We start from the raw sequence: 24,551 nt of genomic DNA on the forward strand, positions 1-24,551 counted from the left end.
TGGAACACAGAGAAACAAGGGACTGTAGATGCTGGAATCTAGATGAAAAACACTATAATGCTGTAAGTACTCAGCAGACCAGGCAGCATCTGTGGAGAAAAGCAGGCAATCAATGTTTTGGGTCAGGACCCTTCTTCAGGACTGAAGATAGGAAAAAGGGAAGCCCAATATATATATATAGGAGGGAAAAGCAGAGCAGTGATAAGTGGACAAAAGAGGAGAGGTGGGGTGGGCACAAGGTGGTGATAGGCAAATGCAGGTAAGAGATAGTGATAGGCAGGTGTGGGGGAGGAGGGGAGAGCAGATCCACCAGGGGTTTGGTCAAAGATAAGGAGAGAGGGAACAAAGGGGTAGAAAAGAGATAGGCTAGGAAAGGGAAGAAGAGTATGGTGGTGTGGGGGGGGGGGTAGTATGGTTGGGGGTATGGGGAAAGGGTGTGGGGATTACTTAAAGTGGAAGAATTCAACACTCACATCCCTTCCCCATATCATCCCCCCCCCAACCATGCTTCTTCTTTTCTTCCCTTTCCTAGCCTCTCTCTCTTTTTTTATTCCCTTTTTTTTCTCTCCTTACCTCTGACCCACCCCCTGGTGGATCTGCTCTCCCCTCCTCCCCAGCACCTGCCTTTCACTATCTCTTACCTGCATCTACCTATCACCACCTTGTGCCCACCCCGCCTCCCCTCTTTTGTCCACCTATCACTGCTCTGCTTTTCCCTTCTATATACTGGACTTTCCCTTTTCCTCTCTTCAGTCCTGAAGAAGGGTCCTGACCCGAAATGTTGACCACCTGCTTTTCTCCACCGATGCTGTCTGGCCTGCTGAGTTCCTCCAGCATCATAGTGTTTTTCGTCTAATTGAACACTCCCTACACTTATCTGGATGAGTGCAGCTTGAGATAAACACTCAAGTAGCTTGCTGCCATCTATGACAAGGCAATCCACTTAATTAGGACCCTATCCACTACTGTAGAGTACACCATCTTCAAGATGCATTGCAGCAACTCTACAATACTTCCACACCTGTGACTACGATCACTTGGAACAGTGATGCACAATTTTATCAAATGGAGATTGCGACTCTAAATTCAAATCACTTCTGGGTGACTCTCAGGGCCACTTGTATGAAAATGTAGTTTAATCAGATATTCATATGTTAGTCACTTTTTGAAGGCACTAGTACTGGAATTTATTAACAATCTAGTTCTTTTCTGTTGCATTTGAACAACAAGCCAATGATATTCCTTTAATTAAAATACTTGGAAATATAATTTGTGGCTTTACATTTGCTTGAAATAATTTTTAGACTTCATTAGTGCAGGAGACTATAGCTGCTTGCGTTTATATCAGAACAATGTCCCTTCATTGTGTTTAAACTGCTTACAGATGAAATTAGACATAATTTCTTAAAATAATACATATTTTCCAACACTGCCACTATTTAGCCCTTGCTCGACTTGTTTTTTTTGGTCACTTGACTGTCTGAACACAGAAAAACACAACAGTTTCCGAATCAAGCTAATGAAACTTGGATAATTTGTGTTTGCTTGATATGCACTACATGTCATTCATCTCTCCCCCTCATCACCTACACCCGCCTGAACTCGTGTTATTGTCAATTACTGGTTCATTTTCTGAACATAATTTACTTGGTTTCAAATCGGTTTGACAGAAGAGTTCAACTAACGGTGCAGAGGGCTGCTATTGGTGATGACAAACTAAGAATCAAACTTCTGACCTCAGCAGATGAGTAAATTTGCATGCCCAAAGGAGACAGAAGGACAATCATCCAAATGATGGTGTGACTTTGCATTGAAAGAAAGAGAGCCAGAAGTTTCTTGGGAGGGTTGGGGAAGTTGACTGAAAAGTTATCACAAGTAGATGGGAAGGCAGGGTTAAGGTTATAATCAGACCAGCCATGATATTAAATGGCAGAGCAGGCTCGAGGAGCCAAGTGACCTCATTCATATGTACGATGTCATCCAGGATACAACACTCAACATATCAAGTACAGTTTAAGGTCTGTTTGCTGGCACTGTGCCAGTCAGTCAAAAGTCAGCCCAGCTGCTACCTCACCATCAATCTGGCTGCTCCCTCAGTGCTGCTAATCCCTCAGAGTGCCCCTCTGTTAGCCCCACCGCTTCTTCAGTGTTGCTCCTCTGTCAGCAAATTGGCTGACCTCTTTGCAGAACGCCTCTTTTCATTCCACGAGGCCACCCTGAGCTTCCGGTTACTCATCACTTTTATTCTCCATTCCACTCCCACTCCGACCTGGATTTCATGTTTTGTATGAAATGTTAAAAAGAGACATTAGCCAATTTGAACAGTGTATTCAAAAGAGAGCAGAGTTCTCAGTGTTCTGGCCAGCATACGTCCCTCAACATCATTAAAGACACAACATATTAAATATATTTATTCATGAAATTTTCCCCTTCCTTAGCTGTGAAGTCTTTGGAGATATCCTAGGGTTGTGAAAGGTAGGATACTATACCAGTTTTCATTCCCTTTTCCTATCATTTTCATCTAGGAATGGTTTTTAAAGAAGTTAGATTATATTTGTAGATTATATTTGGATTATATTTGGCAAAGGGGTTATGAACCTTTAAGAAAGAGTGGGGATCCTTGGTAGCCTTGTGGAATTAGAAGCAGACAAATAAATCTCATTTCCTAAACTGGTATTTTCAATGCTACCTCACTGCTGACACTTTGTTATTCTGCTAGTGGTTTGATCGCATGGTCATACACTTTAATTCTGAGCTTTTCTCTCATGGCCAAATTCTGGACCATGCTGCAGATGACAGGATTTGAGGTCAACTGAAAGAGCATCACTATCTGATTCAGTTGCATTTGTAATATATTTAGCACAAGCCCATAAGTTCCCACTGGAACAATCTTCCCATTCTTAATTTTTTATTAATTCAAAGCACATCGGCTTCACAGGCTGAGCCAGCATTTAATTTTGCATCCTTAATTGCCCTTGAGAAGATGGTGATGACCTGCCTTCTTGAACCGCTTCAGTCCTTGAGGTGTGGGTATACCCACAATGGTGTTAGGGAGGGAATTCTAGAATTTTGACCCAGCAACAGTGAACAAATATATTATACTTAGAAGTTAGGATGGTGTATGGCTTGGAGGGCTACTTCCAGGTGGCGGTGTTCCCATGCTTTTGCTGCCCTTTTCCTTCTAGTTGGTAGAGGTTGTAGGTTTGGAATGTGCTGTCTAAAGGGTCTTGGTGAGTTGGCTGCAGTGCACCCTGCAGAAGATACAAACTGCTGCTACTATGCATTGGTGGTGGAGTAAATGAATGGTTGTGGATGGGGTGCCTATCAACTGGTATTTCCTATATGGTGTCGAGGTCCTTGAGTGTTGTTGAAGCTGCACTCATCCAGGCAAGTGGGGAGTATTCCAGTACACTCCTTGAGTCTTGTATATGGGACATATGCTTTGGGGAGTTAGGAGGCAAGTTACTCAAAGCAGGATTCCTAGCCTCTGACCTGCTCTTGTAGCCACGTTGTATTATTGGCTACTCCATTTCAGTTTTTGGTCAATGGTAACCCCCAGGATATTGATAGTGTGGGGATTCAGTGACGGTAATGCCACTGAATATCAGGGGGTAATATCCAGATTTTCCCTTGCTGGATATCATCATTACCTGACACTTGTGTGGGGTGAATATTACTTGCCACCTATCAGCCCAGGCCTGGATATTGTCCAGGTCTTGCTGCATTTGGATATGGACCACTTCATTGTCTGAGAAGCTGCAATCATCAGCGAACATCCTTACTTCTGACCTTATGATTGAAGTCAGGTCATTTATGAAGCAGCTGAAGATGGTTGGGCCAGGGACACTACCTGAGGAACTCCTGCAGAGATGTCTTGCAAATTTATCAAAATATGTTATATTTCAGCTTATGGTGAAATAAGTTATATTTCAGCTTATGGTGAAATAAGTTATATTTCAGTTTATGGTGAACCTGTTGGCTGCATACAATGACAGAAATAATTGCCATGGACAATGTGGGCTGAAGGGCCTGCTTCTGTGTTGTATGATTCTATTGACAGCTTTTCACAGGCTTAAACATTTTTTTCCCCCTATTTTCCTCAGAAGTTCCATCGGTTGACAGGACATGGTTCATGTATCAGTGAAATCACAATAGTCAACAGGAAAATTTATTGTAACGAATATGCAGTTATTATTCTGAATCATTTATTCTGGGATAAAGGCAGCTAACAGTCTTAGCTAACATTACATTGAACTTCATTCTGAATAACACAGAATAATGACAGTCAGCTAATATCTGGCAAATTAATGATGAGGTAACGTTTTAACATGATGGGCTAAAAATCAATTGCATCATTCTTTTAGAACTCATGGGACTAATGTTATGCATGTTGGATCAATTCTATAGCAATGCTTTGGGAGCTTGTTGTAAGGTTAAGACCTCCGTGACCTTCTAACGGCCATAAATGCTAAGGGAGAATGGAATTTCATGATTTTTCATTATCTGAACCTGTTCATAGATTATATTTATGCTCAACTGGATGTATGTCAGAATGTGCCAGTGTTTCCTTGAGTAGTTAAATTACAGCTTTATGTGCAGTCTTTGTACTTCAGAAAGAAATATATTAAATAATACACAACAATGAGGTTCATGTTTGAAAGCTAGTTTCAATTAAGAAATGACTCTGGTCAAAGAATAAAGTCCAGTCAACTCAGGAGTTCATCTGATTGGGAAAGAGTATTGTGAACCACTATGTAGAACAGTACTGTGAAAAATAAATGAATTCTTCACATTAAATTATAAATAAAACTGAAAACTGCTGATAACTTGAAGGAAACACCTTTTAAGAGAACACTTGGACAGCCAGTAAATAGGGATTGGACTCTTTTCCTCATGTATAAAATAAAACTGGATAATGCGGCCATCAATCAATCGAAGAGAAAAGCTTAAAAGCATTTTTCAGAATAAGCCAATGAAGGGTAGATATCAGCTGACCTAAACTTTTACAAAGCATAGTTCTGTAGATGGTGTGGGATGATGAAGTCCATGGGATGAAAACAATTCCTATAGCTCTGTGGAAATTTAACTGACAAGGAAATATTTTTATATCAAATGAAGCATGCCTACCTGTACTAGAAACAAAATTACTTTAGTTTACAGAGATATTTCCTTAAGTTCAATGTAAATTAATTCAGAAATACATTTTTTTCCATATGAGCTAGGGTCAATGAGCATCTCTCTCATTCATCAATATGTTTTTTTGACATATATCAGGTGGTTGTACTTGTTCTAAGAAGCCCTAATTATAAGTGGAATTAAAATGTTTAACATTGTGATTTTCATTTTTTAAAAACTTCTGATTATTTAAAAATTACTGGCAAAATAGGCAGATAAATATTCCAAGTGGCAGTGTGGGTCTTACCAATGGCCCCACATCCCATAAGCGTATTAAAAATAGATTTCAGAAACAACGTATGAATGTGCTCATTAGTATCAAAGGTTAATCCATACAAGGATGCAGTATTGCGTAGCCTGACTGTCCTCAATAATGCTCTTCAAAATATTTTCTTGGGTTTAACTTAAAATTCATTCGGAAAGACCGTTATTTTCCAAATGAACACCTCTCTCATTCATCAATATGTTTTCTTGACATACATCAGGTGGTTGTTGTATTTCAGTTTCAGTCAATAAAACTTTGTTACCTATTAAACTACTAACATGTTTTATTACCTGTTTTGTTTTGTCCTTTTGCGTTGAACAAATGATAATACTGATTTATTATCAGTGGGCCCATCATCATCCTGTGGTTCTATTTTGACCTTGAACTGGTTTTGTTCAGCTAGAGGGCAACCCGAGAGTCGGTGATGTGCAGTGTATTTTCCAGTTATGTGACCAGACCCATTACAACCAGGAGTGGGGCATTTTCTGTAACATATGAAACAAGAAAGGTTCAATGTGATTTCCAACAAAATCTATGGAATCATAGGCTCTTGAAACACAGACTTCAACCACTTGACTGACCGCATCTGAAGCAGGAAGTCGAGGAATGATCATATGGTACATTTTCTGTTTCAAGCTTAGTGCCAAGCTTGGATATTGAACAGACATGCAGAATTCCCTCTTACCCAATGAGAGCAGACCCAGTATTAAAAATGCATTTTTGTGGTATTGTGTGATACAAGCACCCAGGATGTTGTCTGGTAAAGTTGAATTAGGAACAGTTATATTTTGTTAGTCCATGCCCACTGGGGACTAGCCTGAGTTTTAACTAAACACAGAGCTGAAAATCCAGTGTTTAACTCACTGCATTAATTAGTAATCTAAAAGATTTGATCACTTATTTATCATCAGCAAATCCTTCACATGTACTGATGACTATAGTCAATTTGTTTGCATCATTTATTGACAGAGTATATACATACATTCAAACCTTTTCTCAACGTATTTTTAAAATACAAATCAAGTCGAATTTATTGTCATGTGCACAAGTACGGTGAGGTATAAGTACAATGAAAAACTTGCAGCAGCATCACAGGCACTTAGGAACAGACAACATACGTAGGCACAGACAACCTGTTCTGTAGGTACAATCCTTTCTTCAATCTAATTAAAGCTCCATTAGCATAGATAAAGAGTCATTCACCTGAAATGTTAACTCTGTTTCTCTCTCTCCACAGATGCTGCCTGAATGTCGAGTACTTCCAGCATATCTGTTTTTATTTATGGTAGCGTAGTTCTAATATTGCGGGACTAGCAAATAAGAGATCAGAGGCAAGATGCAAGTTCAAATCCTACCATGGTGGTTTGGAAGTTAAATTCCATTAAATAAATCTAGAATCAAGGAAGGGAATATCTCTTACCTAGTCCAGTTTACCTATGAGTTTAGACACATTATTGACTCATCTGCCTACAGAAATGGTTTCACAGACATGAGTTATGTAAAACATGAGGAACTATGATGAACACATAACCAAATGGACCACTTGGTAATAAAAGAAGCATCATTTTTTCCCCAGCACCACTCACTGCACATTTCTAGGAACTTGTTCCAGCATTGGGATAGCTGCCAATAAGTACATAAGCTAACAGCCAACTTCCAAAATTCCTCCATAACCTTCCACACCGTTGGTAAGACAGACCCACCACAAGACAGAGAATGCAGCATTGTTGGTTGAGAGTGGCCCTCCATTGACAATGAAGTGTAGGTTTCATGATTAGTATCTACTACTCTCCCTTAACTGAAGAATCTGTGCTTCTTCATGCTGAAGACCAGTTTGAACCAACACAAAACATACTGCAAGTTGAATCCTGAAGGAAGAGCCTCCAAGAACAAAATTCCAAATGAACTGACAGCTCAAAACTGCATATCCATAAGTCATAGTGGGCCATCAACATCAGCAGAACTAAACTTCTGCCGATGTAACCTTATTGCCCAGCACATCTCCCATTCTAAGGTTACCATCATGCTGGGAGGCTAACCATGGTTAAATGAAATGCATCAGCATATTCCAGGAACAGAACCAGGCATGCCTAAAATTGAGGTGTCAATTTGGTGAAACTACAGCATAGAATTACAAGCATGTTAAATTGCTGAAACAACATGCAATAAGATTCTACAACCAACTGAGCAGATCTGCCACATCCACTTAAACAACCAACTGGAGGAGGCTCCGTACACATCCCCTTTCTCAATGATGGTACAATTCTGCATACAAGTGCCAAAGGCAAGTTGTTTGAAAATCGTCTTCATTTCCAAGGACTGAAAGGATGATCTATCTTGAATTCCTGTCATTATAAAATCCAGTTATCATCCAATTAGATTGGCTCCACAAAGCATCAAGAAACAGTTGAGCACAATGGACATGGAAGAGACCGAAGGACCCAAATAAATCCCAGCTGCAGTGCTTAAAATTTGTGCTCAGAACCAACAGTGCCTCCAACCAAGCTCTTCTAATTCAGCAGTTATACTAATATTTACCTAAAGAGGAAAATTATCCAAAACAGGGCCTGTCCACAAAAGACAGAACAATTCTAATCCAGCCACTATCAACTCATCAGCTGCTGTCAATCATCAGAAAATGACAGAAGGTGTCATTGATAGTCCTGTCAAGCTGTATCTAAATCACCAATAGCTAGCTCACCAAAGATCAGTTTGGAAGTGCCAATTACAGGTGGTTCTATACATCACTGCAGCCTTGGTCAAGGACACATGTTGCAGAGGTTAAGGGGAGAATTAGAGATAGAAAGAGCAACAGAGAGAGAGAGAGAGAGAGAGAGAGAGAGAAATAGGTGGAGAGAGAAATAGAGCTAGAGGCAGAGAGAGATAGAGCTAGAGAGAGAGGTAGAGAGACAGAGCTAGAGAGAGATGGAAAGAGATAAAGATAGAGATAGATAGAGAGAGAGAGATAGTGAGAGAGAGAGAGAGAGAGAGAGAGAAAATAGAGAGAGAGAGAAAATAGAGAGAGAGAAAGAGAGAGAGCAACTATCCATGACATCAAGCCAATGTATGATTGAATGTTACACCTAGGATCCCCAGTAACACTGTAGTCAATGGGAACCATGTTGAAAACTTTCCATACCTAATGGTTGTGTTTGAAGTAGGCCAATTCTCTGGGCTCCAGGACTCTGCTGCAAGAATTATTCAGTGAAGTGCTCTTGAGCCAACCATCACTACTTGTTAAAGCTGTTAGTTCAGAGAACTTCTCTCCAGCCTAAGGGCAGTAGTGGGCATGCTTGTTCATATTTACACAGTGTTCTGTTCAGGTCCTTGCAGAGTGCTATTATTCGGGAGTTCTAGATCTAGAGGTAATGACGGAGAATGGCATTCATTCCTAAGTCAAGACGGTGTGTGACTTGCATCTGCTGCTTTTTCTTTTTGTGTCAGTGGTCAGGGGTTTCGGAGATGTTGCCAAAGAAACATGAAGAGTTGCTAGAGTAGATATTGGAGAAGGCATATACCCACGAGTACATTGCACTGTTGATAGATGGACAGCTTCGACTTGGAGGCTGTCAAACTTCTAGAGGGATGTTGGATGTTGCGGAAACAAAAATACAGAAAATGCTGGAAATACTCAGCAGGTTAGGCCACATCTGTGAGAAGAGAAACAGAGCTAATGTTTCAGGCCAAAGACCCTTCATTGGAACTGGGGAGGAGGCAAAAGAAGCTTGTAAAGCTGCAGGGAGGGTGGAGGACAGGGGATGTCTCTGATAGGGTAAAACCAGAGTGACCATGGGGATAAGCTGTAAACAAGATTATCTGGTCTGTGATTGAATGGGAGCAGTTGGAGAGTGAAAATATGGACAAAAGAACATTGATAAAAGAATGTTGGAGTTGTCAAATGCAGAATAGCAAGACATACCCAACAGGTAAAAAGCAGGGGGAAGAAAAAGGAAAAAAATAACAAACACACTGAGCCAATATCACAGATGGACAAGAAATCAAGTTACCTGAATTCAATATTAAGTCCAGAAGGTTGCTACGTGCACAAATGGAAAATAAGGTGCTGTTCCTCAAGGTTGTGTTGGGCCTCACTGTGACAGTACAGGAGGCCACAGACTGATAGGTCACAATGGGAGTGGGATGGAGGATTAACGTGGCAGACAATGGGAAGTTCAGAGTTGCCCCTGCAGACCGAATGCAGGTGTTCCACAAAGTGGTAACCCAATCTGCATTTGACTTCTCCAATATAGAGGAGACCACTTTGAGAACACTGAATGAGTGCTCTAGATTAGAAGATGTGCCTGTGAATCACCACTTCACCTTGAAAGGCTGTTTGGGTCCTTGAATGTTGGGAAGGGAAAAGGTGGACGGACAAGTGTTACATCATCTACGGTTGCAATGGAAGGAGGATGGTTGATGGGAATGGAAGAGTGGACCAGGGAGTCACAAAGGGAATGGTCCTTACGAAATTCTGAAAGGGGAAGAAAGGGGGAAATGTGTCTAGTGTTTTTTTAATTTTCACTCAGATGTTGTGGAAACACTCTGGGTGCTCAGCATGAGAGCTATGAGCTGCAGATGACTTAGTCTTTGCTCTGTTTTGGTAGCCAAGGTTTTGATGTATTTAGATTCTGTTCAAAGTTGATTGTAGTTCTTCAGACGGTAAAGCAATCCAAACCCACAAGCAGCAATAACTGGATAACATCCAGCTCTGGCAGGTGAATTACAAGAAACTTTCAACCACACAAGACCCAGGCAATGACCGTCTCCAACAACTGAGATTTTAACTACCTTCTCTTGACACGTAATGGCAATACTGTAGCCAAAGGATCAAGTCACAAAGCTCAACAAGTTACACTGAAATATAATGACTGGAACAGCATTTACCTTGTGTCATTAACACTTCCCTCAGGCTTCCCACTCGAACCATTACTATCAAGACGTTTAGTTCTTGGAACAAAAGGAATTGGCACCAGCGTGATCTGTTTCTCTCCTCCTAATCTGTCGTGAATTATTGACTCCTTCTTCATATTGAGCTCTGAATAGGGGCATCCAAAAGCACTAAACTCACAAAAGAACAGAGAATATTGTGTTATTTTTATTTAACTTTATTAATAACCCGAATTATTCATCCTCCATTTCTCGGAAAAACTAAGTACAATTCTCACATGAACAGATCAATTACAAAATCCAAAGTATACAAAATAACTATTAAAAAAAGATAGTTGAAGGTAATCTGAACTGAGGAAGGGGTTAATTAAGCTAAGATGTTTAGGATGCCAATTTAAAGAACGAGCGAGCCTAGAGTCAGACAGCAGGTCATAAGGACAAAGGAAGAAAGTTTCTTTCATTAAAAGGACATTAGTAAGCAAGATGACCTTTTTAATGCATTATAGATATGAGCTTTTAGTTCTAGATTTATTTAACAGAACTCAATTCTGCTGATTGCATTAGTATGATGTGAGCTCATGCTGTGATCATTAATCCAGGTCCATGGAGTATTAGCCCCATGACTTAACCTCTCAGGGATGGTCCCTGAGATCTTCAAAAGGCTGTTAATAAACCTGATCACTTCTCAATCTTCAAATTATATGGCCTTACAATTTCTGTCTTTTTTTTAACACTGTCAAAATCATTTCTGATCAGTTCCTTGCATAAAGAAAACATACAGGTGTAAAATTTCCAGAGAAATTTCAGAATATGGGGCCATAGCAGACAATTTTTGATGGTGGTGCAGTGATGATGATGCATTGATGATGGTGGTCCAGACTAGCAACCCAGAGGTCTGGACCAACAATCCAGGGAAGCCAGTTTAAATACAAATCCACTATATAGTTAGTAACGTTTTTTTTAAAACAAAATAATCTTTGTAATGATGATCATGAAACTACTGGATGGTCATAAAAATCCATCCGGTTCATTATTACCCCACTAACTTCTCAGGGACAATTTATGCAGGCAATAAATATTGACCTTGTCAATGTTTCCCGGATTCCAAAAAAAAATGAATGAGAAGAAGCATTGATGAGTTGGAGGGGTTTATACGGAACAAAACATTGAGATGTGGAAAAATTGTGGAGCTGACAGAGAATGCGCAGAGAAAGAGACAAATGTACAAGCTGTAGAAAGGAAATTAGACATGAGGATGATATTTTTTTTAATTCAAAGCTAAGAATGCAAAGGGTGTGAACACAGTAGGAATAAAACTGGGCAGCCCAACCTTGGCACTGGATTTCAGCACAATAAGTTCACTCCAAGTCCAGCCAGTCTTGCAAAGTCATCTATGCAAACACCTGTGGACCAGTGTCTAAATTGGCAGATCTATTTCAGAAACTAGTCAATCAGCAGCTAAATTATACGTTGCAGCCAATGTTTCACTCCTCCACCTCAATCTCAATGGGCCAGCTTACACTGATGGCTAGCCAGTTGTTTCTTACACAAGCACCAGCTAGCAGCCATGTGCACATCAACATCCTCTGGACTTCCATGCCTGCCTACAGCAGCACAGAACAATGAAACATGCCTGAGGTCAGAAGCAGCTCACCTGACCTCCTGCTCCACCTCTCACTCACCACTTGACTGAAGACTGGGATAGTTGGTTCCAATGTGACCCTGAAGGACATGGTTCCTAAACTAAGTCTGCAGCAGGTGGTGCGTGAAGGATAAATCTACTTGTCCTCATCTTCATCAATCTGCCTGCTGCAGATGCACCTTCTCATGACGGTGCAGCCAGGAGTGACCATGACAAAATCCTTGAGGAGACAGAGACCTGTTCTTACACTGAGGACACTGCTAAAGTTTCTATGGCACAACTCTTTTGAAAAATGGAATGTACTCAAAACAAATTTGGCAACTCGACTCTGAACATTCAAGAGGCACTGTTGTCCATCATCATCAACACACTGTATTCCACCATTATATGTAATCTTATGGCTCGGTGTGTCCTCAACTCCACCCTTATTATTAAGTCAGGGGAATAACTAGATTTCATGAAGAGTGTGTCAGAAGTCGCGTCACCCATATCTAAAAATGAGGTGCCAACCTGCTGAGGTTGTGAGGGACATTAGGGACATTTAAGAGACTCTTAGATAGTCACATGATGATAGAAAAATAGGGAGCTATGTGGGAGGGAAGGGTTAGATAGATCTTAGAGCAGGATAAGATGTCAGCACAACATTGTGGGCCGAAGGGTGTGTTGTTCTATGTTCACACAGGACTGTATACATGCAAAACAGGCATAATGCAACTCCCCTTTCAGGGATTCACGCTAGCATTACGTGATGCTAGCCTTTATCAGATCTCTCCAATACACTAACAATGACAGCCATAATGACTAGTGTCCTTGGTATGCAATGTTTTTAGTTGACGTCATGAGCAAGCCATTTTCTTTGTCTTTCAGACACATTGAGTGAAAGACCTGATAAAATCAGCTCAAGCCTCATAACTCATCAAGAATGATTTTATTAATTACAAAGAGGGTCTTTGTAACAACTTTGTGGGTCTACAGGTAACATATCTCAGTTAGGCCCTTGTTACTAAGTATTTTTAGATCACATCATACATAATCCAGTTTCTTTGCTTTTAGGAAACTTACAATTTTCTTCAAATGTAAAATTGCAACAAGCACACAGTGAAATGAATAATTTTTTCCAGGTCCCTAGCTGTGCTGGTAACCTTTCTAATGCAATAACTATGTGTTGCATTTCCAGTAATGTTGGCAGAGTGAGAACAATGCTGAGACAGTCCTAGCTATAGTTTTGCTTTCGGCAGTACTTACTTCAAATTTATAACTGCAGAATTTAACAACTTTGCACTCAAGAACATTTTTTAAACTAAAGGCTTCACTTCAGTGTTCAGCTGTTTTTTTCTAACTTTTACTGTCTGCCAAATAATAAATTATCTTGCACAGGTTACATAAACAGACTAAAAGATAATCCGTCCTTTTGAGATCCAAAGACAAGCAAATTAATTTGAAATAGTACTTGAGACAATAGTTAAACTTAATGGCAGTTGGCCTTATTAGCCCTGATGTTGAACTGTGACCAAAATGAATAACATCAATGCCATTCAGTTGCTTGTGCAGAAGGATTATGTTGTACGAAAATAGGCTTCAAGGTTTACTCTAATGAATATCACCAAGATGAAAACATGACCTGTCCTTCACTGCATAAAGAATAAATGGCGTAGTCCTAAGGAGGAGATGATCACTAACTAGCTGCAAAAGCTCACTGCAGCCTGAACAAATGCCATGAAATCCATTTTATATTGTACAGAAACCATAGCAACAGTTGCACTGAAGTTGAAGCTGTGCATTTCAGGGATAAAACACCATTCCAAACATGTCTCCATGAAATAGCATTTATACCTACTTTAGCGTCCAAGATTAAGGGCACATAATCATTCAAATCTATTGGGATTTAATCCATTAACCATTACTTGATTTATATAGAATCTATACAAGTAAAATATCCAAAGGTATTTCACAAGAATAATTTATTAAATGAAGATTAACATCATATCACAGAAGACATTAGGACAGGTAAGCAAACCTTGGCCTAAGAGGTGATTGTAAGAGAATCTTAGAGAGATGGAGAGATGGGTGGGGAAAGAGGGGTTTAGAGAAAAAAATCCAAAGCTGGGGGCTAAGGCTGTTGAAAGGCTGCTAATGCTAAGGTAAGCGAAGAAGGAAATACACAAGAAGCCAGAAAACAAAGATATGGACTGGAGGGGCCAGAATTTTATTTTGGAGGCTTTGGTGGACTGGGAACCAATATAGTTGAGTGAGAAGGATAATGGTGAAATGGGACTTGGTGTTAGATACGATTCAGGCAGCAGAGCACTGGAGAAGCTGAAGTTTATTCAAGACAAAAAGAGGAGGTGGGCTAAGAGAATATTAGAATAGTCACCTGGAGCTATCAGATACCAAGCATTTCAGCAGCACGTGGTTGAGTCAGGTGGCAAAATGAACAATTTTGTCAGGTGGACAGTCCTGGTAACAGAAGGGACATACAGTGGAAGCTGAGTTTAAATTCAGATACGACATTGCTTGGAAACAGTCTGATTCAACCTGAGCCATTGTTGGGAGAATGGAACTGGTTGCCAGTAAAGGAAATCTGTCTCATAGTTTGAAGAGGAAGGCCTTAATGTTAAGAACAAAATGATGGGGGTAGTGATTTAAGAGTTGAATAGCTCAAAATGACATGCATGTTTCTGGGCCATTTTAATGGTGGTAAATCTAGTGTCACTTCATAGAGAAATGAGACAGTTTATTAACATATTTTAATTGTGCTCCTGCTGTGCAACTAGAATCTGATTTTAAATTTTGTGTTGCTGCATTTCTCACCCAGGAGTCAAGAAACTTGCCAATGATTGGGGGTGGGGGGATTGCCTGCTGGCTCTACCTAGTTCTACAAACTTAGTGGCTCTTCCATTGCTTCTTGCAAGGCAGAGAGGAGGAGAAGGAGGATAGTTCTCTCAAGGAAGCCTTCAACCTCCTCCCTCCTTACTGCAAGCCTCTGACAACTCAGTACCTTCCTTCAGCCAACTCCGTCTTACTTATTTGCATCCAGTGTTAAATTTGAATACAATGGGAAAGTATTTTGAGACCAAGGATTAGGATCTTCAAAAATTTGATTTCTTTCACATTTCATGATGTTATGTGATCTTAGATTGTCACCTAATTTACTTGGTACAGTCATACAACAAACTTGCAAAATCAAGCCAATACTTTAAAATGAAGACAACCAACCAATGTCTTTAAAATTACAATAGATCTGCATATAATTCAGGTGGAAACATGTTGCATAAGTGATGGCATGTTCTTAATTTCATAGAAAAAATGATCAACATGAATTTGACAGCAAACAGAACTAGAGTAATTTTAGATGTAATAAGAGAACTAATGAAAACTGATAATTAGTGCCATAAAAAGATCATTCAGTTGTAGGATTATTACTCTGTTCTTAAACAACTGCCATACACCAGAAGTAACTATACTGTGAGCTGTTCTGTGACATTCAGATGGGTTGCCCACCATTTTGCAACTCCATACAATTTTCTCCGTACAATTCTGGAGGAAAAACTACATATAATTATGCTACCTATTAGGCAATAAAATTATCAACAGGGACAAAAACTATAACACTGCACACTTGCTGTCATTCAACTAACATTATCAGGAAATCAAAGAATTAGAGTTCCTACGCTATTTGTTTGCTTTATTGAAAGAGGGGAGTACAAGGGGAAAAGTTCAAATATTACCACAATATCACTGGGAGTGTTGCTTAAAGTTGATGGTGGGATATTAACATGTTAAAATATTTTTCTTTAAAAATCCCATTTTTAACATAATTGTAAATAATCTATGTCATTACAAATTGATTCCCTTAATCCTATCTAGGTCCGGACAAAAGTGCAGAGTTGCATATTCTGGCAGTTCAGTGGGTTGAAATCAGTTTCAGCCCTGTTGACATTGGTCCCTAGTGACTCAACAATCGATGACAACAATTAGAAAATAAGTTACATGGTTTAAAAAGTTAAAAGCCATTAGTGATATTAATAGATGTAGTCAGTACATTTGGATGGGGTCTTTCCTTTTTCAATTTAAGCAGAAGCACCGTCCTGCTGAAAACCAAATTGGACTGTCTCAATTAAAATCAAATTATCCAGTTGTGTTTAAATAGCAACAAAATGAATATCAACCTCAGTAGTGGAAATGTTAGTGTTCAGTAAGTAAAGGTTCTCAGGAGTGGAGAGGGAGAATGAAGAATGGATTTGGAAAGGGAGGCTGGTGGTTGGGAGAGATAGGAGTTAATGTAAAGAGAATGAGGGTCAGAGAGTGGGATCAGAAAAATGGGGACTAACAGTCAGGACAAAAAGAGTAGCATTTAGAAAATGGGTAATTCCAGAGGGCTGTGAATGTGCTGCTGAGTATATTCAAACTCGAGACTGATAGACCTTTTGGCACAAAGGGAATCAAGGAATATATGGACCAGACTGGAAAATGGAATTGAAGGAGAAGTTTGGTCATTATTTTATTAAATGGAAGACTAACCCTGATATTCATTATGGCCTTTCCTGCTCCCATTTCTCATGTTCTCATATTAAGACTCCACACATTTGCCATTATCCCTAATTGTGACAGAGCCACAGAAGCTGGCCCCTTGGGCCCACCACGTCCATGTTGACCTTTTTACCAATCTACACTTATCCTATTTGTGCACATCAGGTCTGTATCTTTCCATGCCTTGCCCACATAATGCCTGTCTGAATGTCTCTTAATTGTAATGAACGTATCTGACTCCACCACCTACTCTGGCAGTGAGCTCTAAATAACAACCACTCCCTGTAAATAAAAACTTCACCTTAAATCCATGCTTTCTTATTTTTCACATCCTGACCATGGGAAAAAGATTTTATTAACCCTATCCATACCTCTTATAATTTTACATACCTCTGTCAGGTCACCCCTTAGCCCCCTTTGCTCCAGGGAAAGCAAACCCAGCCTATTCAATCCCCCTAAAGTCCTCCAATGTGGGCAACATTCAGGTGAATCTCCTCTGCATTCTCATCAGTGCAACCACATCCTTTCTATAGTGTGGTGACCTGAATTGCACGCAGTATCCAAGAGTGGTCTAATCAGTGTTTTGTAAAGTTGCAACATAATGTCCAAACTTTTATATTCTCTGCCCTTGCCTTTGCTTCCTTCATCACCCTTTCTACATGTGTTGCCACGTTCAGGAAACTATGGACTTGAAGCCCAAGGTCCCTCTGTTCATCAACATTCCCTAGAGCTCTACCATTTACTGTAGTTCTACCCCTATTTGAATTCCTAAAATGCATCATCAGGCACACATCAGGATTAAGTTCCATCTGTCAATGCTCTGCCCAACTGTCCACCTGATCTAACCTTAGGCAATGTTCCTTAATGTGCACAACACCACCAACTTTCATGCCATCTATAAACTTTCTAATCATACATCCTACATTCATATCCAAGTCATTCATAAATATCACAAACAACAAGGGTCCTAGCACGGATCCCTGCAGTACACTACTGATCACAGACCTCCAACCACAAAAGCATTCTTCTACTGGTACCCTCGGGTTTCTAATTCTAAGTCAATTTTGGATTCAATTAGCCAGTTCACCTTGGATCCTACACAAAAAGTGCTGGAGGAACTCAGCAGGTTAGGCAGCATCTATGGAGAGAAATAAACAGTTGACGTTTCGGGTCGAGACCCTTCATCAGAGCTCTGGACCAAATTTTCTCTTTTTCCTTACCAAACCTTCAATATCCTTTGTCATCCAAGGTTCGGTAACCTTGCCATCTTTGCCTTTCACCCTAAGCAGAACATGCTGGTCCCAAACTCTCACTAAATCTCTTTTAACCGACTCCCACTTGTCGGATGTCATCTTACGCATAAGAATCTGCTCCCAATCTATTTTCGCTAGGTCTTCTCTTATGCTATTGAAATCAGCCTTCCCCAGACCTTAACTTGAGGATCAACTATTTCATAATTATGATCACTGTTCTCTAAGTGTTCCCCCACTGACATTGCACCACCTAATCTGTTTAATTTCCAAAGATAAGATCAAGTACTGCCTGGTCTCAAGGAGGACTCCCTCCATATTGTCTCGGGATGCACTTAACAAATTTTGCCCCATCTAAGACTCTTGCTCAAAGGCAATCCCAGCCAATATTGGCAAAGTTAAAATCCCCCACAACTAACCCTATTGTTCTTAAACCTTTCTGCGATGTGCTTACATATCTGTTCCTCTAATTTTCACTGATTATTGGGATGCCCATAGTATAACCCCAGCAAAATGATTATCCCTCTCTTATTCCAAAGTTTTACTTGTATGCCCACATTGGATGATCCCTCCAGGATACCCTCCCAAAGCATTACCGTTATGTTCTCTCCAATCAATAATGTGACCCCACCCCCTCCACTTTTGCATTCTTCTCTGTCACATCTGAAACTTCTATACATTGGAACTTTATGTTGCCAGAAAGACCATAAGACATAGGAACAGAATTAGGCCATTCGGCCCTTCGAGTCTGCTCCACAATTCGATCATGGCTGATTTATTTTTCACCCTCAACCCCATTCTCCTTTTCCCCATAACCTTTGATGCCCTTACTAATCAAGAATCTATCAACCTCCTCTTTAAATATACCCAATGACTTGGCCTCCACAGCTGTCTGTGGCAATGAATTCCACAGATTCACCATCCTCTGGTTAAAGAAATTCCTCCTCATCCCTGTTCTAAAGGGACATCCTTCTATTCTGAGGCTGTAGACCCTGGTCCTAGACTCTCTCACTACTGGAAACATCCTCTTTGTGTTCACTCTATCCAGGCCTTTCAATATTCGGTAGGTTGCAATGAGATTCCCCCTCATCCTTCTAAACCCCAGTGAGTATAGGCCCAGAGCCATCAACCCCTCCTCATACGTTAACCCTTTAATTCCAGGGATCATTCTTGTAAACCTCCTCTGGACTCTCTCCAACGCCAGCAAATCCTGCCTTAGATATGGGGCCCAAAACTGCTCACAATATTCCAAATGTGGTCTGGCCAATACCTTAAAGAGCCTCAGCATTACATCCTTGCTTTTATATTCTAATCCTCTTGAAATGAATTCTAACATTGCATTTGCCTTTCTACCAACTCAACCTGCAAGTTAGGGAATCCTGCACTAGGACTCCCAAGTCCCTTCGCACCTCTGATTTCTGAATTCACTCCCTGTTTAGAAAATAGTCTACACCTTTACTCCTTCTACCAAAGTGCATGACCATACACTTCCCTGCATTGTATTCCATCTGCCACTTCTTTGTCCATTCTCCCAACCTAAGTCCTTCTGCAGACTCCCTGCTTCCTCAACACTACCTGCCCCTCCACCTATCGTTGTATCATCTGCAAACTTGGCCACAAAGCCATCAACTCCATCATCCAGATCATTACCATAGAACATGAAAAGTAGTGGACCCAACACCGACCCCTGGTCACCGGCAGCCAACCAGAAAAAGCCCCCTTTATTCCCACTCTTTGCCTTCTGCCAGTCAGCCAATCTTCTATCCATGCTAGTACCTTTCCTGTAATACCAAGGGCTCCTATCTTGTTTAGCAGCCTCATGTGAGGTGTCTTGTCAAAGGCCTAAAAATCCAAGTAAACAACATCTACTGACTCTCCTTTGTCCATTCTCCCTGTTACTTCCTCAAAGGATTACAACATATTTATCAGGCAAGATTTCCCCTTAAACCATGCTGACTTCAGCCTATTTTATCACGTGCTTCCAAATACCCTGAAATCTCATCCTTAATAATGGACTCTAACATCTTACCAACCACTGAACTCAGGCCAACTGGCCTATAATTTCCTGTCTTTTGTCTCCCTCCCTTCTTAAAGAGTGGAGTGACATTTGCGATTTTCCAGTCCTCTGGAACCATGCCTGAATCCAGTGATTCTTGAAAGATCACTACTAATGCCTCCACAATCTCTTCAGCTACCTCTTTCAGAAATCTAGGGTGTCATCCATCCGGTCCAGGTGACTTATCTACCTTCAGACCTTTCAGCTTCCCAAGCACCTTCTCCTTAGTAATAGCGACTACACTCACTTCTGCCCCGACTCTCTCGAATTTCTGGCAAGTTGCTGGTGTCTTCCACAGTGAAGACTGACTCAAAATACTTATTCAGTTTGTCCAACATTTCTTTGTTCTGCATTACTACCTTTCCAGCATCATTTTCCAGTGGTTCGATGTCCACTCTTGCCTCTCTTTACATATCTGAAAAAACTTTTGGCATCCTCTTTTATATTATTGGTGAGCTTACCTTCATATTTCATCTTTTCTCCCCTTATTGCTTTTTTAGTTGCCTTCTCTTGATTTTTAAAAGCTTCCCAATCCTCTAGCTTCCCACTAATTTTTGCAATATTGTATGCCCTCTCTTTTTGCTTTTATGCTGTCTTTGGCTTCCCTTATCAGCCACAGTTACCTCATCCTCCCATCAGAATGCTTCTTCTCCTTTCGGATGAACTGATCCTGCATCTTCCAAATTACTCCCAAAAACTCCTGCCATTGCTGCTCTACTATCATCCCCTGCTAATCAACTTTGACCAGCTCCTGCCTCATGCCTCTATTGTTACCTTTACTCAACTCTAATACCGATACATCTGATTTTAGCTTCTCCCTCTCAAACTGCAGGGTGAATTCTATCATTTGATGATGACTGCCTCCTATGGGTTCCTTTACCTTAATCTCTCTAATCAAGTACTGTAAAGTCAAGAATCAAGTAAACCAGTACTGTCATTCTCTCAACCACATTTCCATGATTGCAATCACATCATAATTCCAAGTGCTGATCCATGCTCTGAGCTCACTTAACTTACCTGCGATGCTCCTTGCTTTAAAGTAAATGCCATTGGGCCTGCCAGCCCTCCCATTCTCCCCAACCTGCCTCTGTCTGCTCTGCCCAGTGGACTTGCTTGATTTATCCTCTACATTTTTCTCCCCACCATCTCCACTGCTACTGTGCTTCCAACCTCCCTGTCAAATTAGTTTAAACTTTTCTTAATAGCACAAGCAAACCTCCCTGCAAGGATATTGGTCCCTCTCCAGTTTAGGTGCAATCTATTCTTCTTGTACGAGTCCCACCTACCCCAGAAGTGATCTCAATGACTCAAATCTTTTCTAGATTCTATGTTCATGATAACAATACTTATTTCCTTAAAATTGCTTTGCAGTCATAAACTGAAGCATGATAATAAAATAAACATCAAAGAGATGACATGACAAATCTGCTGAGTTTAGTGGAAAAGTATCCCCAGTAAATAGGATTAAAGGAACACAAGAGCACTTGTTTATATTATAAAGAGCATTAAATAGTGTAAGGGGATCATATTTTACATGATTGCTTGTATAATTTCTCTTCAGCCTGCAGATATAATTTGAAATACAAAATATCACGAAGCAATTTCATAAGTAGTGGTCAACTGCAAGTCTAGCATCTGGTGAGGTAGTGGACTAAGCTATCATCAGTGATCAACCTGTGACATGTGTCCACCTCACAGGTTTCTTCTATTAGCATATGTGGGAATTCTTGTAGCATATTCACACTACTTTGAATCAGAACATAAATTCAAAAAAATTGACAAACTGATTATTTCAACATAGTACTGAAGCGATAAAATATTTTTCATTTTAATATCACTTCAACATCAACACAAATAAAGTGTTATATATACAATGGATAGCTTGTGATATATCTATGGGCAGGTTACAATGATTAGAGGTGCACTGGAACTGTTATGTTATATGAAGCTTAATCTTGCATTGATAAGGTGCCATCAGTTTTAGGTCAGTACTGGAGAACTGAATACTTGTCTACTTTATTGCTTTGCGAGATTTTCAGATTAGTCAGATGGAATTAGAGTAGACGATATTGGAATGTTAATTCTGTTTTCCTGCTTAATTTGCTGTATGCTTCCATGATTTTGTTATTGATGCAGGTTTCTTACATCTTTGCTTTTTGTATTAGTCAAATAGAAAGGGAAAAAGATTTTCGTTTGCACTGACTCAACAGCCCTCAACAGCAATCTCAAAGAGCACTCTTCATCCACAGTGTGATGTTTCTCCTCTGTTCTGTTTCCTTTGGAAAACATGACTTGCCAGCTTTCTGAATACAACTGGCAATTAAGTACCTGTCACTGACACTTTATGGATGCAACTTCTAGAAACTGAGATGAGACTTCCCAAACTAATTTTACTTCCTGCTGGCAGATGCTCTGCTTTGATTGATCTGGATTATATTCAAACACAAGTCTTCACAATAAAACAGCAGCTTACATTTTCTTGCCAGATTTTTTAAAATCCCACAACCAAAATCACTAATTCCTTGCTGGGTCGTAATAGACCTGATCAAGGTTAATTTAAGAGCAGGTGCAGCCTAACACCATGCCAGGACAAGACAGATCTCCAGCTGTTGTCTGGGATGCAGAGAGGCATATGGGATGCCATATGCCAAAAAAAAATCAACAATAAATCGAGACAATGTTACCTTTTTATTCATTGATTTTAAATGCATCTCATAGTATTTTTTATTAATAAGAAGTCTGGTGGTGAAGAACACAAACGGGATACCTGCCTTCATTAGCTGAGGCATAGAGTACAAGATCAGGGAGGTTATGGTACAGCTTTATAAAGCATTGGTTAGCTACAATGGAGCACTGTGTGCACTCTGGTTACCACACAATAGGAAGGACGTGATTGCATTGCACAGGGTGCAGATGAGATTCACCAGTACGTCACCTGGGAAGTAGCATTTCAGTTATGAGGAGAGACGAGATAGGTTGGGTTTGTTTCCTTTGAACTGGAATTGGAATTGGTTTATTATTGTCACATGTACCGAGGTACAGTGAAAAACTTGTCTTGCATACCGTTCATACAGATCAATTCATCACACAGTGCATTGAGGTGGTACAAGGTAAAACAACAGCAGAATGCAGAATAAAGTGTTTCAGTTACAGAGAAAGTGCAGTGCAGTTTGTGATAGATGTAGATTTTGAGATAGATTGTGAGGTCAAGAGTCCATCTTATTGTACTAGGGAACTGTTCAATAGTCTTATAACAGTGGGATAGAAGCTGTCCTTGAGCCTGGTGGTACATGCCTTCAGGCCTTTGTCTCTTCTGCCCAACGTGAGAGGGGAGAAGAGAGAATGTCTGAGGTGTGTGGGGTCTTTGATTATGCTGGCTGCTTTACCGAGGCAGCGAGAAATATAGACAGAGTTGATGGAGGGGAGGCTGGTTTCCATGATGTGCTGAGCTGTGTCCACAACTCTCTGCAGATTCTTACGGTCACGGGCAGAGTAGCTGCTGTACCAAGCTTTCTATAGTGCATCAGAGGCTGAGGGTAGATCTGATTAAGGTACTAGGGGCAGAGACAAGGTAGATAGTAGCAACCATTTCCCAAAAGCAGAGGTATCAAAAAGTAAAAGACATACCTTAGGGTAAGAGGGAAGAGGTTTAGAGAGGATCTAAGGAAGAATTCTTTCACTCAGAGTGTTTGGAATCAATACTAAAGGGTCAACGAAGGCGATGAAGAAGTATCTAGATGAGCACTTGAATAGCCAAGATATAAAAAGCTATGGATAAAGTGCTGAGAAATGGGATTATTATAGATAGGTAATTTTTGGACAGCACTGACATAGTGGGCCATAGTTTTTGTGTTTCTGTGCTGTATGACTCAGATTACTGTTTCCACAATTTTTAGTAAGAGTTCAAAATAATTGTGTATTTTTGTAATCAAGACCCCACACCAAATACAAAAGACAGAAATTCAGAACTTCCATTTTAAGTTGAGTAAAATATTTGGTTTAAAATGGCAGCATTAACAGTAAGTGTCTGGTCTCACAATCTCAGAACCTGCAAAGATCAACTCATTTCAATGAGAAGCAAAAAACAGATGTTTGTTTGAGTCTTATTCAGCGCATGCAAGGAAGCTTAAAGTAATCATCACAGATATGCTCAATAATGCAGGCACAGTGAACAGCACATGTCTGGTAAGCGCACTAAGCATATAACAGAACAAACTCCATGCAAACCCCATCCATACGTCCTGTAACAAACAGAAAAGCCATGGAGAAATTCTGTAATACATTTATTGACAAACAGATAATACCAGGGACCACGAGTAGTTGTGCAAGGTGCCTTGGATATCTCTCCCAAAATACCTATTTTAATCACATTAGCTTACAAGGTGGTCAATAGGCTTTTCAACCTTGAGAGGTAAGCTGAGTGCTGAACTAAAGGAGATTTCAGCTGGGATTTTGGTAAATAATGATTTGTAGTATTCATGCCAATCTAGCTAAGACCAAATAACTGACGATTGAAGATCAAATATACAATATGCTGTTCTCTATGAATTAATTACTTGGACACATTCACTGAGCTGAAAAGAGAGTCCCAAGAAAATGACCTAATCCATTCCACCCCAGAGATCCAATAATCAGTTCTTTCAAAGACTAAATTGTTATAGAGGGGAATCTATAAGGTCTGAAGAAAACTACAATAAGCATTATAGGCTCTGATATGATGTTCAGGACAGGACATTTTTATGATCA

The 24,551-nt window shown here is 40.1% G+C and overlaps 1 protein-coding gene across 1 annotated transcript in view; it reads right to left on the bottom strand.

Moving 5' to 3' along the window:
* The window catches only part of LOC127574061 (lethal(3)malignant brain tumor-like protein 4), a 238,484-nt gene that overhangs the window by 74,258 nt on the left and 139,675 nt on the right, over window positions 1–24,551 (bottom strand). Inside the window, exons 18-19 of the mRNA XM_052022685.1 lie at window positions 10,325–10,498; window positions 5,731–5,925 (exon numbers count right to left, since the gene is read on the bottom strand). Coding sequence (XP_051878645.1) covers window positions 5,731–5,925; window positions 10,325–10,498 — 369 coding nt within the window. The remainder of the gene's footprint in view (window positions 1–5,730; window positions 5,926–10,324; window positions 10,499–24,551) is intronic.

Source organism: Pristis pectinata, chromosome 9 (genome assembly GCF_009764475.1).
Source record: "Pristis pectinata isolate sPriPec2 chromosome 9, sPriPec2.1.pri, whole genome shotgun sequence".
Classification (NCBI taxonomy): Eukaryota; Metazoa; Chordata; class Chondrichthyes; order Rhinopristiformes; family Pristidae; genus Pristis; species Pristis pectinata.